The sequence below is a fragment of the Plecotus auritus genome, assembly GCF_963455305.1.
Source record: "Plecotus auritus genome assembly, chromosome: 5".
In the NCBI taxonomy this organism is placed as follows: Eukaryota; Metazoa; Chordata; class Mammalia; order Chiroptera; family Vespertilionidae; genus Plecotus; species Plecotus auritus.
Window position 1 is genome coordinate 142,688,523 of NC_137776.1, and position 17,584 is coordinate 142,706,106.

Sequence of the window (17,584 nt, forward strand, 5' to 3'; positions counted from 1 at the left end):
CAGTGAGCACCAAAGCCCCACTGAAGCAAGTCCTGTTCCATAAGGGTGTCTGTGCATAGCAGCTCTCCCACTGTAGTCAGAGCTGGTCCCCAACAGCCAATTGGCCTGGAGGTCAATTCCTCCCAGTGACACCAACAGCAATCAAGGCTCAACTACAACAAAACTCTGCACACAGCCCACAAAGGGGTGCGCCAAGAGCATCCACCTCAGGTGATTGGGGAGGCTGAGCCACTGGGCCCTAGAAGACACCTACTACACAAGGCCACTCTATCAACTCAAGGAGACTTAGCAGTTACCCAATACATAGAAACAAACACAGGGAAGCAGCCAAAATGCAGAGACAAAGAAACGTGTCACAAATGAAAGAAATGTAAGAAAGCCAACTACTGGATACAGAGTTCAAAACCACGGTTATAAGGTTACTCAAGAATCTTCTAGAAACCTCCAAGAAACTTAGTAAGACTTTCAAGGATCTTAGTGAGAATGCCAAAAAAAAAAAAAAAAAAGAAAAGGACCAATCAGAAATTAAGCATACACTGACTGAAATAAAGAATAATATATAAGGATTCAACAGTAGATTAGAGGATCCTGAGAATCAAATCAATGATTTGAAATATGAGGAAGCAAAAAATACCCAACCAGAAGAGCAAAAAAAAAAAAAAAAAAAAAAAGAATCCAAAAATATGTAGATAGTGTAAGGAGCTTCTGGGACAACTTCAAGTGTACCAACAGTCAAATTATGGGGGTGTCAGGAGAGAGAGAGAAAGATACTGAAAACCTATTAGAAGAAATAATGACAGAAAACTTCCCCTACCTGGTGAAAGAAATAGACTTACAAGTCCAGGAAGCATAGAGAACCCCAAACAAGAAGAATCCAGAGAGGACCACACCAATACCCACCATAATTAAAATGCCAAGGGCAAAAGACAAAGAGAGAATCTTAAAAGCAGCAAGAGAAAAACAGTTACCTACAAGGGAGTGCCCATACAACTGTTAGCTGATTTCTCAACAGAAACTATTCAGGCCACAAGGCAGTGGCAAGAAATATTCAAGGTGATGAATAGCAAGAACCTACAACCAAGATTACTCTACCCAGCAAAGCTATCATTCAGAATTGAAGGGCAGATAAAGAGCTTCACAGATAAGAAAATGCTAAAAGAGTTCATCACCATCAAACAAGTATTATATGAAATGCTGAAGGTTATTCTTTAAGAAGAGGAAGAAAAAAAAGGTAAAGATAAAAAATATGAACAACAAAGTGATAACAAATACATATCAATCAACAAGTAAATCTAAAAATCAAACGAATAAAAAATCTGATGAACAGAATAAACTGGTGAATGGAATAGAATCAGGGGCATGGAAATGGAACAGACTGATGATTCTCAGAGGGAAGGGAGTGTATGGAGGGTGCGGGAAGAGATTAGACAAAGATCTTATATGCATGTACGCATTACCTATGGATACAGACAATAGGGTGTCGAAGACCTGGAGTGGGGTGGGAACTGGGTGCAAGGGAGCTATGGGAAGAAAAAAGAGGAACATCTGTAATAATCTCAACAATAAAGATTAATTAAAAAAAAATAATGTCTCTCAATTTGGGTTTGCCTTGTGTTTTATCATGGTTAGATGCAGTTTATGCTTTTTTTTTTTTTTTTTTTTTTTTTGGCCTGAGTATCACAGAAGTGATTCTGTGTTCTTCTCAGGGCATTCTATTAGCAGGCACACAATTTATTCCATTACTCTTGATGTTAACTTTGTTCACTTGATTAGAGTAGTATTTACCAGGTTTCTCTACCATAAAGTTCCTATTTTACTCTATAAAATAAAATTTTATGGAGAGAGAATTTGAAATTACATAAATATCCTGTTGCTCAATGAATTTTCACCCACTAGTTTTAATAGTCATTGATTATTTTCACATGAAAAATTTATTAAATGATGCCAAATGCTCATTTAAAAAAATATGTTTTTATTGATTTTAGAGAGAGGAAGGGAGAGAGAAAAAGGGCTAGAAACATCAAAGATGAGATCATCAATCTGCTACCTCCTGCAAGCCCCCACTGGGGATTGAGCCTGTAACCCTGGCATGTGCTCTGATGTAAAATCAAACTGAGACCTCCTGGTTCATATATCTATGTATAATTGATCTACATAAATAAAAAGCCACGAGTTGACACAAATACCTTTCATTTAAATTCAATAACATAGATTTTTTTCTAGCACTCCATATTTGTAACTCCCTTCTGAGAAGCCTGGCTCTCATTATCCACAATATATTAAAATATTTGCTTAGTACCCCATATGTAATCAGTCTCCTGACCCTGGTGGCTATCTCCTCAGCCACATCCCTGCCCACTTATTCTGTATTTGACTCTCCACTTCCCCAGCCCAGTTCCCCTGGACCTATCAGCCTTCTCAGCCTTAATCACCCCCTTAGACCTGACTACCTTTACATTCCTGGCCTCATCAGGCCCACCAGTCTGAGCTATATTAAGGGAAGAGAAGGAAAAGGAAAAGCACCAAGAAATATTTTATAAAAAAATAAAATAAAGGAAGGAGAGGGCTGTTTTATTTATTTATTTTTGTATGAAAGACAGTTCTTTAAAATGTAGCATTAATTGTCCCCAGCCTGGAGGCCAACAGTGGTTTAAATTCTAGATTTACCACCTACCAGCTGTATAATCTTGGACAAGGTACTTAACCTTTCTGTGCCTCCATTTTCTTATCTGAAAATGGGGCTAGTAATAGTATGTACCTCTAAGGGGTCTTGCGAGGTTTAAATGAGTTAATACATGTAAAGTGTATAGGGCAGTGTCTTGAAGAGAGTAAGTACATTTAAGTATTTTTATTACCAGACATCATTTTGGAACATGTTGCCTTATTTTTCTAATAAAAAGTTACTAAATACCAATGAGTCATTGGTGATGTCTTCAATAGAGGTCAGAAAAATACTAAAGTTATTGTTTTATCTATCAAAAATATATGTTTTCTACAGCAAAGTGGGGCTTGTAAGGCTGCCAGAATTTGTACTTTTCTAAGAGTATTTTATCATGCCTTGAATTTAAAGGAAAAAATTGTTGAAATTTATTACAAGTTGCAAACAATCATAAATTAAAATAATGCTTCCTAGGAACACTAGCATAAGCCACAAATTATGCAGTCTCAATTTGCATGCATCTTATGAGGAGCCTGCATCAGAGGTTGGTTTATACTGTTAGAGAAGCAGGCATAGAGATGTGGAAGAATCTCTGAGAAGATGGGTCAAGTCCAGCAGATAGTCCTGGCCTGCTCTGTGACCTTGGCCAATTCACATTACCTGGTCCCTTTCCTTACCTGTGAAATAGGAATCTTGGACCTGAACATCTAAGTACCTCATGCTTCCCTTTGGTGACATTGTAACATGAATTTGCTTGATTCTACCTTGATAGGCTGACTTTTTTTTTTTTTTTAAGGCAATCTCACTTCATCTTTCTTTTCCATTAATCTGTTTGAGGTGAATTGAGCTAATATGGCAATTTTCATCTGTGTCCAAAATTTCAGAAATCTTGAGGCCACATATTTTTATCTGATTTTATCTCCCATCACAGTGCCTAAGAGTGGATTTTGTGTAATGGGTTGCAATATATCTTACCTTATTTTGTTGGATGGCCGAGCTATTTCACAATGGCCTGAAGAGCAGTTTACTCTGTTCCATAGCAACAAGCCTCTTGCCCAGATTGGCCATCTGGTGTTTGAAGCCTTTATCTTGCAGATATTTTTTTCTTTAGCTGATAGTCATTACTCATCTGCTTTTGGCTTTAGTATTCTTGACATTCTCGTTATTGCTCATCCTAAATAGTCCCAGTTTCAAGTAAGAGAACGTTTGGAGGCATGGCTTAACAGAAGGGATTTAATTTCCTCATCTGGAAACCAAAGGGGTCAGATGGAAAGGTTTCTGACAGCTGGCACCATCTATGACTTTATGATTTTATGAAATTTGTTTTTTTAATGACTGCTGTATGTGCTTGCCAGTCCCCCTAGTCTCTGGCTGTGAAGAGGAGACCATGGCCATAATAGGCACTTTTAAAGGTGAATGCTTGAATAAGTGAATGAAGGGCCACATAAACCCAGGTAACTCCAGGTTGAAAGACCCGTTGCCATTGTAGTTTTGCCATATTTGTTTTCCAAAACATTTTTAGAGGTTTCTTAAAAATAAATCTCAAACCCTGGCCAGTGTTTCTCAGTGATTAGAGCATCGGACAGTGCACCAAACGGTCATAGGTTTGAGTCCCAGTCAAGGGCGGGTTTGCTCTCTGCCAGTCAGGGAGCATGCTGGAGGCAACCAATCAATGTTTCTTTCTTACATTGGTGTTTCTCTCTCTCTCCCCGGCCCCCTCCACTTCTTTATCTCTTCATCTATTGATGGACACTGTGACATTATTTTCTAATGTGTCTGATGGAATGAAAGTATAGTGATTTGATATCTACTTTAACCTGTTTTCTAAGAATCATAAGCTAGCTGCTCCTTAAAGATCTAAAATGCTATGTAGTCCCTTGAATTACTAATTCTATTCTACTTTCCTTACAGGGTTGTGCTAATGAAATCTAGTTTTACACTTGAACGTCTTTTATTGACCAACCAGTAAAATAAAATTTGTGCTTGTAAATTTAAATGTTTAAAACTTCCTGGGACCTAAAGGAAGTTTTAAAATATATATTACACATGTTGAAAGGCAATTTGTTAAATGTGAAATTAAAAGGCTGTTTTTTACTCCAACCACATAAATATATCTATAGATGAGTGTTACTTCATAGAATGAATGAAATATGAGCACCATCATTTTTTTCTAATTTTTCTATTTTTACAGGAGAAAGTGCTCAGAATTATTTGCACACAAATCAAGTAGATGGTGATGGGAGGAGCAATATCTCTCAATTCTTTGAACTCCTGAGTTATTTGATAAAAATAATATATTAATCTATCATCAAAAATATTTTTAATAATCCGTCAGCAGATAAGCAATTAGGTCTCCTGTAAATTTTATTGAAAGTAAAGACCACAGTGCTAAAGAAATATCTTAGGGTGCCAGGCACAGGCATTGGTAGTAGCACATTTGAGCTTGATGAGTGGATATTCCATTTACCATGTGCATGCAACCCAGAAGAGGGGGCAGTTGTGTTGATTTAGGGTTGAACTTGTGCCAGGGGTAGGTTAACTAAAATTCATAAGCAGTACAAAATGATACATAGTAGAATCTAAGCTGGACAAGGAAAATGGTGAAAGAAGACCGCTGATGAACTGAGGAAAAGTGGAGGGGAGAAGGTAAAGGGAGATTGCCTTAAAAAGATGGAGGATTGGTTGGAGTAGTTGAAATAACACATAGGTAAAATAAGAAATTGTGATTTGGGAGTTTTAGAGGTAGAGCAGTTATCATGTGAAGTTCATGAACTTCATTTGTTCATGAACAAATGACTGAAGATGAATTCATGGAAGTAGCTGGCCATGGTTTCAAAAGGCTTGTCCAGGTTGATATAAGGAAGAAAGAGCAGGGTGTGGAGTGGAAAGAAAGAGTGTGAGGCAGGCATCAACAGATTTGAACAATGAGAGAAAGGTTGGTAAAGAAGAACAACAAAAGAGAGGAAAGATGTTCTTGAAAGCTGAAAGGGGCAGGTCTTAGAGGATCCTTCTTTGTTTACAAGAAGCTGAAGGAAAAATGGTTTGGAAATGGCCTTGGTGGGTAACAAAGGCATCAAACTCATTGCCTGAGCCTGATGTCTGAATACCTGCCATTTGAGAAGCACAGGGGAAGCCATGTCCTTGGGGTAGAGCCCCAGCTACTAGGAGGGAGGAACTCAGAGCACATACTGAACGGATAGAAGAGTTTGGTGCTTATGGAGGGGTAGTAACAAGAGGTTGCAGTGAAGGGTTTTGATAAGTGGAGAGGGGTGGGAGGGAGCTCAGTCAGGGACAAGGAACACAGAACTTTAATGAAAATGATGATACAGATCAAGATCCCTGGTGTATTTGCGAGGAGCAGGTGAAATTCCAGCTTGAGTGTCAACTGAAGATAACAGTAAAGAGGGTGGGTGGGTTTATGCCAGCAGTCTTTTTTTTTTTTTTTTATAGAGAGAGAGAGGAAGGGAGAGGGAGAGAGAGAGAAACATCAATGATGACAGAGAATCATTGATTGGTTGCCTTCTGCATGCCCCCTACTGGGGATTGAGCCCACAACCCCGGGCATGTACCCTTGGACGGAATCAAACCCGGGACCCTTCAGTCCACAGGCCAACGCTCTATCCACAGAGCCAAACTGTAGAGAGAGCCTGGGAAGGCACATAGGCATTCTTTAATTATTGTCAGCTGAACCCAAGGCGACAGGCAAAGCCACGCCCTGGGAACATGCTTTGCCAAAAAGGCAAGGGTGTTATCAGCTTGACCTTCATTTCAGCCCAGGTGTCTGGTAGAGAGTTTTTGATATGTAAATCCAGTCAAGCACCAGGAATGCTCGGGCCTACTCAAGAATGCAAATAATCTCCTTTGTCTTGACTTTTGGTGAAACTTCCTGGTATTTGGGGGTATAAAATAAACATGCTCTATGGGCTATGGGTCACTGTCTCTCCCTCAGAAGAGGACAGCGGTCCACCCGGTTCCCAGCTTTTCCCTTCCATTTTGTTGTCTTGTCTCTTTCTTTCATATTTCCTCAATCCCCAGCCCCTCTACGTGTGCTGGACGCGGAAAAGAGAGACCCCATCATGCCAAACCAGTTAGGGCTATTCCAACAGTCTTTAAGGAGTTGGGTTCTTGCCTAACTACTAAAAATCTGTTATACCTTGGTAGAAGATGTGTCTTGCTTGGTCAGAATAATTGAGGCTTACATGATGCAGACATGCTGAATTATTATTTTAATATACTTTTGCTTTTTATTGCCAATATATCATTGAGATTATTTTTGCACCCATATTATCAAATAACAAATGGCATTGGCTTGTAATTTTCCCTCTCTGTTTGTATGTATGTGTTTACGTATGTGTTGCATGTGCTTTGTCAGGTTTTGTTATGAGGATTATGCTAGCTTTGTAAAAATAGAGGTCCATTCTTTTCCACACTCTGGGGCTCTTTACCTAGCACAGACATTATCTTTCTTTGTTAGCTGGAAAAAACTTGGCTAAGAAATTCTCTGAATGAGTGCTGTCCAATGCAGTGTATTAAGCACTTGAAATGTGGCTAGGAAGATCAATGAACTAACTTTTTTATTTCTTATTTTAATTTTTAATTTAATTTTACATTTAAAAAGTGATACTCATCTCAGTTTTGAAAAACTTTTAAGTGTTTTTGGAACAACCTATTTATGTGAGTCTACTTTTTGTAAATTACATAAAATCTAAATATATAAAATATTTCTCATGAAAATTTAGCAACTCAGTTGAAATATACTTTAAATGCAAAATACACCTGGGAATTTAAAGCTGGAATACCCCCCAAATAAAATGAATAATTTTATATTGATTTCAATTTGACATGGTAATCTTTTATCATGGCCATCTATGTTGTTTAATAAAACATATCATTAAAATTAATTTTACCTGTTCTGTCTCACATATTTAGTGTGGCTGCTAGAAAATTTAAAGTTACATATGCATTTGTTCTGAACCATATGATTTCCTAAAGAGTTAGTAAAACTTTATCAGATTTTTCTAAAGCTATTGGTACATTCAGTTTTCCTATCTCTCCAGAATAAATTTTGATGATTTATATTTTTCTCAAAAACATTTATCTCAAATATATTTTTAAATGTGGGAATACAGTGTTTTACAAATATTTTATTATTGATTGATTGCTTTAATGGTAAATCAGTCTGAGACATATTAACAAATTCTGTTTTTATGGTCCATTCTTTTCCATGCTCTAGGGCTCTTTACCTAGCACAGATATTATCTGTTCTTTGTTAGCTATTTTCATTAATTATGTATCTGCTTTGATATTTATTTATTCTAGTGTATTTTTTGAATCATCAAATTACTTTTCCTTATTTGTAGGAATTACATCTTCATTTCTTTTCTAAAAATATTCTAATTTTTTAAAAAAGGATATCTTCAATGAATACAGAAGTTTATTTTCAGTTCCATAAACAAAATTTTTTGCCATATATTGCCTTGCTTCTAATTAACTAGATGCATTTTATCTATAGGTGTGTTTTTTTTAGTATTTCATGTTCCATGAAATGTTTTTTTCTCACAATATTACATTTAAAAATGAAACAGGGTATTCCCTGCATATATGTTTCATTGTCCCTTGTCCTTTCTTGCTTTGTAATCCATTTTTATAGAGAAAGCAATCACACTATACTTGAAAAATGATCAACAATAGGTATCATGTTTCTAAAATTTAACATGTTCCAAGGATGTGCTAACTTGTTTGCTTAAATGTTCATATTTAGGCCTCACAATAGCCTTGTGAAGTATGTGCTGGTGTTACCCGCCGTTTGCAAAACTAAGAGATCCATTGAGGTTTCCCAGCTGTGGCTCATGGGCTTCAGACCTTATAAGTGTAACACAAAAGATCACTCTTTTTGTGTCTCAAACACAGTACTAGAAGAACATAGCAGACATCTAGTATCAGAACAACATAGTTCATGCTAAGACTCAATTGTCAGGCAATTATGAGCAGTTATATTCAGTGTTAATAAATTTCCCAATGATACACTACTAGGGTACTCTGGACTTTCGTTTCCCACAATATCCTAACAAAAATCTTTCAGTCATCTGTAATGAGGTATACCTTCTATAAACAATTGTTTTCTGTAATCATTTTCAGGTCTGGGAAAGAATAAAATATCAATTCGGTATTTTTTTTTAACTTTTTTATTGATTTTATAGAGGAAGGGTCGGGGGGGGAGGGAGAGAGAGAGAGAGAGAGAGAGAGAGAGAGAGAGAGAGAGAGAGAGAGAGAGAGAAGAAACATCAATGTGAGGGAGAGACATCGATCTGTTGCCTACAACTGGGATCAAACTCACAACCTGACTATGTGTCCTGACCAGGAATTGAACCAGCCACCTTTGGTGCATTGGGGGGCACTCAAGCAATGGAACCACACCAGCCAGGGCCCAATTAGCCATTTTTCGTACTCTGTATCTTTAAATTAGAATTTTGAAGCCATACTTATATCTGTAGAATGGTAGAGAAGAAGAAATACCATGCAATTTACTTCTTTGGGCAAGCAAAGGCAAACACCTGCCATTTTGCCTCTAAACTCAAGCCCATTTGGTATCAACTACCTTTTGAAATTAACTCAGCTATAGTATAGTCTCTTTTTAAAAGATTTAGATATTTAGTAGTGACAAATGATGTTTCATTAATTTGTAATTCTTTCCTTTCTTTCTTTTAAAGATAGTGTTTTTAGAAGAAGCATCTCAACAAGAAAAGCTGGCCAAAGAATGGGGCTTCAAGCCGTGTGAGATAAGAGAACTGAGCCAACAGTAAGTCATAGCCAACTTCTTCCCTTTTGTGGATGCCATTAATTCGTTCAAATGATAAGAAAACTGCCTTGAGAGACAAAGAGGCGTTTTTATTTTTTTAAGGTTGAGGTGGGAAGGGGAGGTAAGTAGAGAACAGGGACAGAAACTTTGACTACTGGAGGCTGCCATCTTTCATTTACTTCTTTGGCACATATTTGTTGAGCTTAGTATGTGCAAGAAATGGGATTTGAAGGTGAAAATAGTCTATAAAGTCCTTGTCCTCGCAGGGTTTACAGCCCTTTACAGCCCCTGGGGAACACAGACCATAAACAAGTGCACAGATACGGAAGCATGGCAGTGCTAGCTTGTGAGCCTTCTGTAAAGGAAATAAAGAAAGAGCATGATAGAGATCATTGTTGGGAGGATAGAGGGAGATTTGGGGAGCAATAACTCTGACAGCATGGTCAAGGAAGGTCTAGCTCTAAAAATGCATTTGAGCTGCGATTTCATATTCCAATTATTTTTAGTAGTTTTAAGTAATTTGTTCAAAACGTGTTTCTTGTGATTGGCCACATTCTACGTAGCCTACTTGATTTGGAGATACTTTTTCTTTTTTAACTCAACGATTTAATTTTGTTTCAGGCCACATATATTTCCAAAGTCAGTGAAAGTTCCCAAGTGAATCAAAATCATTTTCATTCTAAAAACATCTTAACTTGGAAAGTGACTTTAGAGTAATGTAATGAGAAGAACACTGAAGTAGGAATTAGAACACGTGGTGTGAATCTTCATGCTACAGCTTGTGGCTGTTCACTGTAATGCAAGCCACTTCCTTTCTCTGAGCTTGATTCCTAGGCTGTTAGCAAAAGGCTTGTCCTAGGCCACAGTGTCCCCTGCAGCAGATCTGTGAATTGTGTTACCCCTAAGGCTTTAAGGCAGAGGGACAGTCCAGAGAGACGGAGGTAACTGGCCATAAAGTTTTGTTACATTTGCATTCATACTCACATCTCCTACCTCCTTCTCTCTCTCTGCTGCCTCCCTGTTGGCCTGCATGCTTGCAGTGGGCATAGAGATGAATCCGGTGAGCATGGAGATAATTCCAGTGACTTCTGCTGTTACCATCTTCTTCCTGTTGCTAGATTTTCATGAGAATAAATGTTGAGGAACAAGGCTTGCGTGCCTTGGGAATGAGAGGTTAGAAGAAATCGTGGGAGTGGGTAAGATGGAGGCTGGGAGGGGGTGAGAGGATGGTGAAGTGATTGGAGGATGGGGAGGGGGCGAACACATTTGTGGGTCATCACATTTTTAGTCCCTCCTTATGAGGCTGCTTTTGGAATTAAATCATAAAAAAAAAATGAAGATGCAAAGGAACCTCTAAGCACAAAACACCAATAAGAGGTAAGGTAAGAAAAAAAGTTAAACTTTAGGGGATGACTGAAGTCTTTGAAGAAAAATCATATATAAAATGCAAAGTGATTTACATATTAAACACGTAAGATATATGCGTTTGAATTTTTTTAAGTCAGTATTAAAATACCACCGAAGATGCTGTCTCTGATCTTCTGTTTCATAGATTCTGTGTATCTACAGGTCTATCTCAGCACAATGTGTATTTTTTTTTAAATGAAAATTGCAACTCTGAGCAGCGCCTTGATAGGAGTGGTTCAGATTGTGGCCACGGACCATAGAGTGGTTGGCAGGGCCAAGATTAGGGTGAGACGAGTGAGGCACTTACCCTGGGCACAGAATTTATGGGGGGTGGGGTAGGCAAAAACTCAGTAATCAATATAAGTAACAGTTTAATGCAATATTTAAAAAAAATCAAAATTAATGCAAAAAAAATCCGTGATGAACAAAATGCCAAAATTTTAAATAAAGACAGGATGTTGTTGGTTTCATATCCTTGTATTTTTTGTGTGCAAGAAAAGAGTGGTTTTCGAACAGCTCTGTGCTCCCAGAGCAGGTTAACGATGTTGTTCAAAGAGATTGAGTAACTCAGGCCTTTATAGACAGACAGTTGTATGTTTTAATTCTAACGCTTTTATTAAGGTTTTCCACTTGGTTAGAAGACAGGTGAATGTTTCAATAAGCGTATGTAGGGCACACATTGTTCTTTTTCCTTCGGTTCTGAGACAGCCTGGCCTGCACTACAGGTTTGAAATATGAAATTGATGTTCTTTTCTGGTGGAAGTAGAGATTTTCTAAGGGAATTATGACAGTGATTAAGTCAAGTGAAAAGAGGAAAGAAGAAAGGACAGCTTTTCACCTTTTCTGCTTCACCTTCTAAGTCCCATCTCTGCTTTGCCTGCAGCTTGACTTTTGATGGCTATGATTTAGCTATAAGTAAGGTCTGCGGTAGAGAACTGAGTTCTAATCCTGGCTGGACCACTAACAAACTGCACGTCCAAAAATGACCTTGGCATCCCTGAGCTTCCTTTGGGGCTCTGTGACCTCTAATCTCACATACCACACTCTAGCACGTACAAATGTCTGTAATATAAGTCCTGGACTAGACCTTGATTATGTGAATGCTTCTATTACTAAGCCTTCCACAATGCTTCCTGTTTCCTGAAAAGGATTGTTAGCTTTTTCTGGATGAAAATCACATTTCTGATGCAATAAGTCTCTGGTGTTCTGTCGCCTCGGAAGACTTTGCACCCTGAATTATCTCCTTTACTTCTTTTATCTCTGCTACCTTCAGAGCATGCTTGGACTTCTCCTAGTGGAAAACAAAATGTGGCTTTCTCTCTCCTCCCCTACATTACCATTGCAACATTCACTACCAAATATTTTCAAAGCAAGCTCTGCATCTGTCCAGCAGTTTCTCTGACACCTGTCCTTTGTGTTCAGGGCCCTCTCCTCGGCTTCTTCCTCCCTTCATCATCTGTGATTAACCTCACACCCGTCATTTCAACGTAGGAGCTAGCTCTCTCCTAGCAGAGCTTCGCTTTTCTATCTTGATCTCTAAATACTTGATGAATTCAGTCATCTGTTTGCATCAGCTCTAAATGGATGTGGGATGAACAGTTCAATCATGGCCAAGAGAAAACATGATTTAAACATATGGAAAATGACAAAAGATGCTATTACATTCTTTTTCTCTCATCTTTATTTCCAGTGAGTTCTTCATGCCTGGGCTGGTTGATACACACATCCATGCCTCTCAGTATTCCTTTGCTGGGAGTAACGTAGACCTGCCGCTTCTGCAGTGGCTGACCAAGTACACGTTTCCTACAGAACTCAAGTTCCAGAACTTGGACTTCGCTGAAGAAGTATATACCAGAGTTGTCGTAAGTGCCGGGCTATGATGTTTGGTCACCTGTAGAAACATCCATTTCTTGGGAGCATGTTTTAAGCATAAAACACAGGCAGGTAAGGCTAGAATGGGCTACAGAGGTTTATTTTAGTTCTTTCACAGCCCAGTGAGTTTGTGACCACCTCATCTACACAGCTAGTTACTAGCAAAGAGCAAACTTCAGTTCAGATTCCCAGATTCCCCAATTGGATGGGCTCTCATCACTCTCCATGTTTTACTTTTTGTGTGTTACTTCACTAAATTTGGGTTGAATACATATGTGTGTTCCCTTACTCCTGCTAATTCTATAGGGTTCTGGGGACCCTATAGAATAGCTGAGTAACCTTTGGAAAGTTCTGCAGCTCATCTTCCCCATCTCTGTGTGTGTGTGTGTTTGTGTGTGTGTGTGTGTGTGTGTGTGTGAGAGAGAGAGAGAGAGAGAGAGAGAGAGAGAGAGAGAGAGAGAGAGAGAATCTATTTCACTGGATTGTTATGATAATTAAGCCAGTTAATATTTGTAAGGTTCTTAGAATAGTACCTGACAGATGGAAAGCATTCTATGTGTTTGCTTTAAAAAATACCCAAGGCAATTAAAAATTAAAAATTTAAACTGCAGTTAGAAGGGTGTCATGCTATTTTGGTAACTTTGCAAGGAGGAAAAATAGGATGGTCCCTTTACTGGGCATATGGGATTGTGATGAGCATTAACACCACTAGAGGGAACTATGGGGCTAGTTCAGTCATTGAACAGTGGCTGTAGTGTGTGCGGACTGTATGTTGAAGACTCCAAAAATACCCTTCCTTTCACTCTCTCAAGAAAATCGTTTCCCATCTTTCTGCCCCAACCCTATGCCCAACCCACTTAGCAGCCAGAAACAGCTTCTGCAGTTGCGAAATAAAGCTGCACATACCTCCTTATCTGACCACTGCCTCTAATCATTCAGTACACTCTAAATAATCCTGCATTTTTGCTGGATTTTCTCCTAAAGTGATGGCTATGTGATGATGGCAATATTGTAAGCCTTAAATACTACCCAGTTATCCTGCCAGTTTCCTGGTTTTGTGTCACTCAAGCTTTGAAGAATAAAGCAAGTGCTATCATTTATACACCTGCCTCACTTCATTATAAATTCAGTGTAAATGTGAGTTTTCATATTTAGCATGCATCCTCATGACACCAGAAAAACTGAGGACTAAAGTTGTGTATGGAGCTGCATTGTGTTAATGAATTGTGTTAACCACACCAAAGCTTTTTATTTTCAAAATTTATTTATACCTTGCATTGTTCTAAAAAGGGTTTGAGATATCTTAAAATTGCATAGTATCCAACAGAAGAAAATGAGTCACAAAAGCATGGCAAAGGAAAAAAGGGGAGAGGAAAAATAAAATAAAACCAAGAGGTAAATGTCTGCCATGGGGATCCATGCATTTGTTAGAGTTTGTCACAAATTTGGCTTTAAATGTCTAGGTAACCCAGAGAGAAAAATCAATTTTGAATTTTATACTATATGATTAAAAAAACACAGTTGTTAAGGTAAAGCATATCTATTTATCATACTGACATTTAAGAGAAATATTCCAATATAGTTACATGCTCTGATGTCAAAATATATACTGTCAAGGTAAAAAAAAAATCCAGATATGTACATCTTTTATGTTTGGAGGGAGTATCTAGAACATGTAGTTTTAGATACTCCCTCCAGGCCATACTCCATAAATTTTATTTCTTAAATCAGACAAGATTGGGCATGTTCAGGGTGGTATGGCCATAGACTTATTTCTTAAATCAGGGATTTGAGTAAGAATTTGATGCCAGTGAGTACAGGATAGGTATTATTCTCAACAGGTATTTGCAGTTCACACATCCAATATTTCTGATTATGAGCAGGCCCACACACTTTGAGAATTGCATGAGCCAAGGTTATGGCTAAGAAAGTTCAGATTTGTTAACTAGAGTCTGTCCTTGGGCTGAAGACTGCCCCTGGCAATGTATCGGGGTGCTAAGGCAGTATCCAGGAATAGAATCCAGACATTTTTGTTTTTTTATTCTCTCCTTCAGAAAACAGTTCTATACTTCAACAAATTGGCAATCAAGACCACAGTTTTGCACCATAGAGTTGTTCGTTTTTTTCTTTTTTTTTTTTTACATCCATAGGTAATATTTCCATTGTCCTCATTGCTAAATAACTGAAATTTTCGACTTTGATTCCACCTTCAAGTCCAGATTTTAGAAAAGTGATTAAAATTTTGAGAATTTAGAAAATGTTTGCTAATACTTCTGTTTTAATTTTGAGTTTCACGTTACTCTGGTTAGCGAATATAATTTGTATGATTACTTTTCTTGAAAAGTGATTCATTATTTTTTATGACCCAACAAAAGGTTAATTTTTATAGTTATCTGTACATTTTTTTAAAGATTGTGTTTTCTCTGTTGACATGACATTTTTTACATCTCTATTAGACTAAGTTGTTAAAAGTGTTAAACAAGTCTTCTAGCATTTTCCTCTATACAAGGCAAGAATCTTACAGACCCTTCCCTTCTTCATGTTATACCCTCCTCACCATGTTCTGTGATATATCACCTGAGATTTTTGTTTCAGTTTATTTTTTTACCACGTGCACTTAATTTAAAATAAGTTTTAACTTTTAAATTTGCTATTTTAAATTTTATTTTAATTTCATTCCAGTTTATAATTTTTCAACATCAGCACTTAATTTAAAAATGAACTTCACTTTTTTTTTTTTTTTTTTTGCTATTTGGATCCCCTGTCTTTCTTTTGGATTCATTTTTTTATTTTCTTGGAATCCCTTTTTAATAAAGTGGGTGATAAACATTCCAAATCCTTGAATTACCAAAAATGGTTTTACTTTCTTCTGACTCTTGAATGATGATGCACTTTTGCTGTAGAGAGAATTCTACTTGAAATGATTTTCCCATCAGCATCTAATGTGATGATGTCAATCTGATTATCTTTCTATTCTGGCTAATTTGCTGGCCTTCAGGATGTTCTGAAATTTCACTTATAGATTTTTTTTTCAGTTCATTATCTTTCATACATAGTTTATTCAGTGTGAGAACTACTGTCTTTCTTCTAATTTGGGAAATTTATTTCTCTCTCTTTCTCTCTGAGTATATTCTTCCCTGCAATCTACTCTTCGTTTTGGTAACTCCTATTAGAAAAATGTTAACGCTCCTGTATATGCTCTTAAAGAACACGTGGTCTAATTTTGCAAGTCCTTCATTCACTCTGCTGTTATTATAGCCTGTCCTCTTGCAAGGACACCATGTCCTATTCTATTTATCTAAGAACTTGAGGCCTGGTGCACGAATGTGTGCACGGCCCAGGGGGAAGGGATGTGGGAGGTTGGCTGGCCGACCCTGCCCCCTGGTCAAACTCCTGGTCGAACTCCCAGTCGAGGGGACAATTTGCATATTAACCTTTTATTATATAGGAAATTGATTTTATGTCTCTTGTTGCTTAGTAATTCAGCTTCCTCGGGTGTTCATTCAGTAAATATTTACTGAGTGCACTGAATCCAGACACTTTCAGAGTTGCTGGAGGTTGAATTTGATGTCTCTGGTACTAGCTCTTCCCCTGGACTTGTGATTCTGATAGAGGGCTCATCCTCGTCTTTAGCTGACAGGCTCTAATCATCCTCTATTAGCAGCCAGATGTATTTTATTCATATGCAAAGTGTCTTAAAATTTGAAAAGACTGACATAAAAAAATCCAACTTTTCAAATTCTCTTGACCTTTGGAACTAACCAACGATGTCACTTGGCTCTCATTTGCTTTCTTCAACATTTGGCTGACTCAGAATAGAGACTGCTGTTTGGGATATAGGGTATGTTCTTCCTTATTATTTAAGTTCAAAGTATTTTTTTTCCCGAGGGGTTTTCTTTTAATTTACCCTACAACCCTTCTATTGACTTCCAAATTTCACTTATAAAATGTTTACTTTTGGAGAGCTCTTATTCTTTTATTTTCATAGCATTCTGTTCTTGTCTTGTAGATGCGATTATCTTCTTTAATTCTTTCTGAACGTAATCATAGTTTTTTGTTTTTGTTTTTAGTCAAGCTTCCTTCTGACTGTTTCCTCCATTATTTTTTCCAGACTTTCTCTCCCCCTTCTCCTTTTCATAGCAGCTCTCCTCCAGAGTCTGTTAAACTTTGAACATACATTCTCATTTATCTATCTATCTATCTACCTATTTATTTATTTTAAAACTAGAGGCCCGGTGCACGAAATTCGTGCATGGGGGGGTCTCCTCAGCCCAGCCTGCACCCTTTCCAATCTGGGACCCCTCGGGGGATGTCTGACTCACAATCCAGGACCATTGGCTCCTAACTGCTCTCCTTCCTGCCTGCCTGATCGCACCTAACTGCCCCCCTGCTGGCCTGGGCACCCCCAACTCCCCCCCTCCTCGCCGGCCTAGTCGCCCCTTAGTGCCCCCCTCCCCGCTGGCCTGGTCACCCATTACTGCACCACCTGCCAGCATGGTCAACCCCAACTGGCCCCCCCACAACCTGATCAGCCCTCACTGCCCCCCTCTGCTGGCCTAGTTGCCACTCACTGCCCTCCCCCCCCCCCCCCCCCGCCAGCCTGGTCGCCCCAAGCAGCCTGCTGCTCGGTCGTTTGGTCTCCCCTCACTAACCCACACAGCCTGTTCGGTCGTCCATTCGGTTGTTTCAGATGCGATGGTCACTTAGCCTTTTATAAATATAGATTTTTTTTTTTATTGATTACAGAGAGGAAGGGAGAGGGAGATAGAAACATCATGATGAGAGAGAATCATTATTGGCTGCCTCCTGCAAGCTCCTACTGGGGATGGAGCCCACAACCTGGGCAC

At 38.3% G+C, this 17,584-nt stretch overlaps 1 protein-coding gene across 1 annotated transcript in view; it reads left to right on the forward strand.

Annotated features, from left to right (window-relative positions):
* Positions 1–17,584, forward strand: part of GDA (guanine deaminase) — a gene marked incomplete at both ends in the record, with an annotated part of 66,933 nt that overhangs the window by 20,925 nt on the left and 28,424 nt on the right. Inside the window, 2 exons of the mRNA XM_080669396.1 lie at positions 9,370–9,458; positions 12,556–12,727. Coding sequence (XP_080525522.1) covers positions 9,370–9,458; positions 12,556–12,727 — 261 coding nt within the window. The remainder of the gene's footprint in view (positions 1–9,369; positions 9,459–12,555; positions 12,728–17,584) is intronic.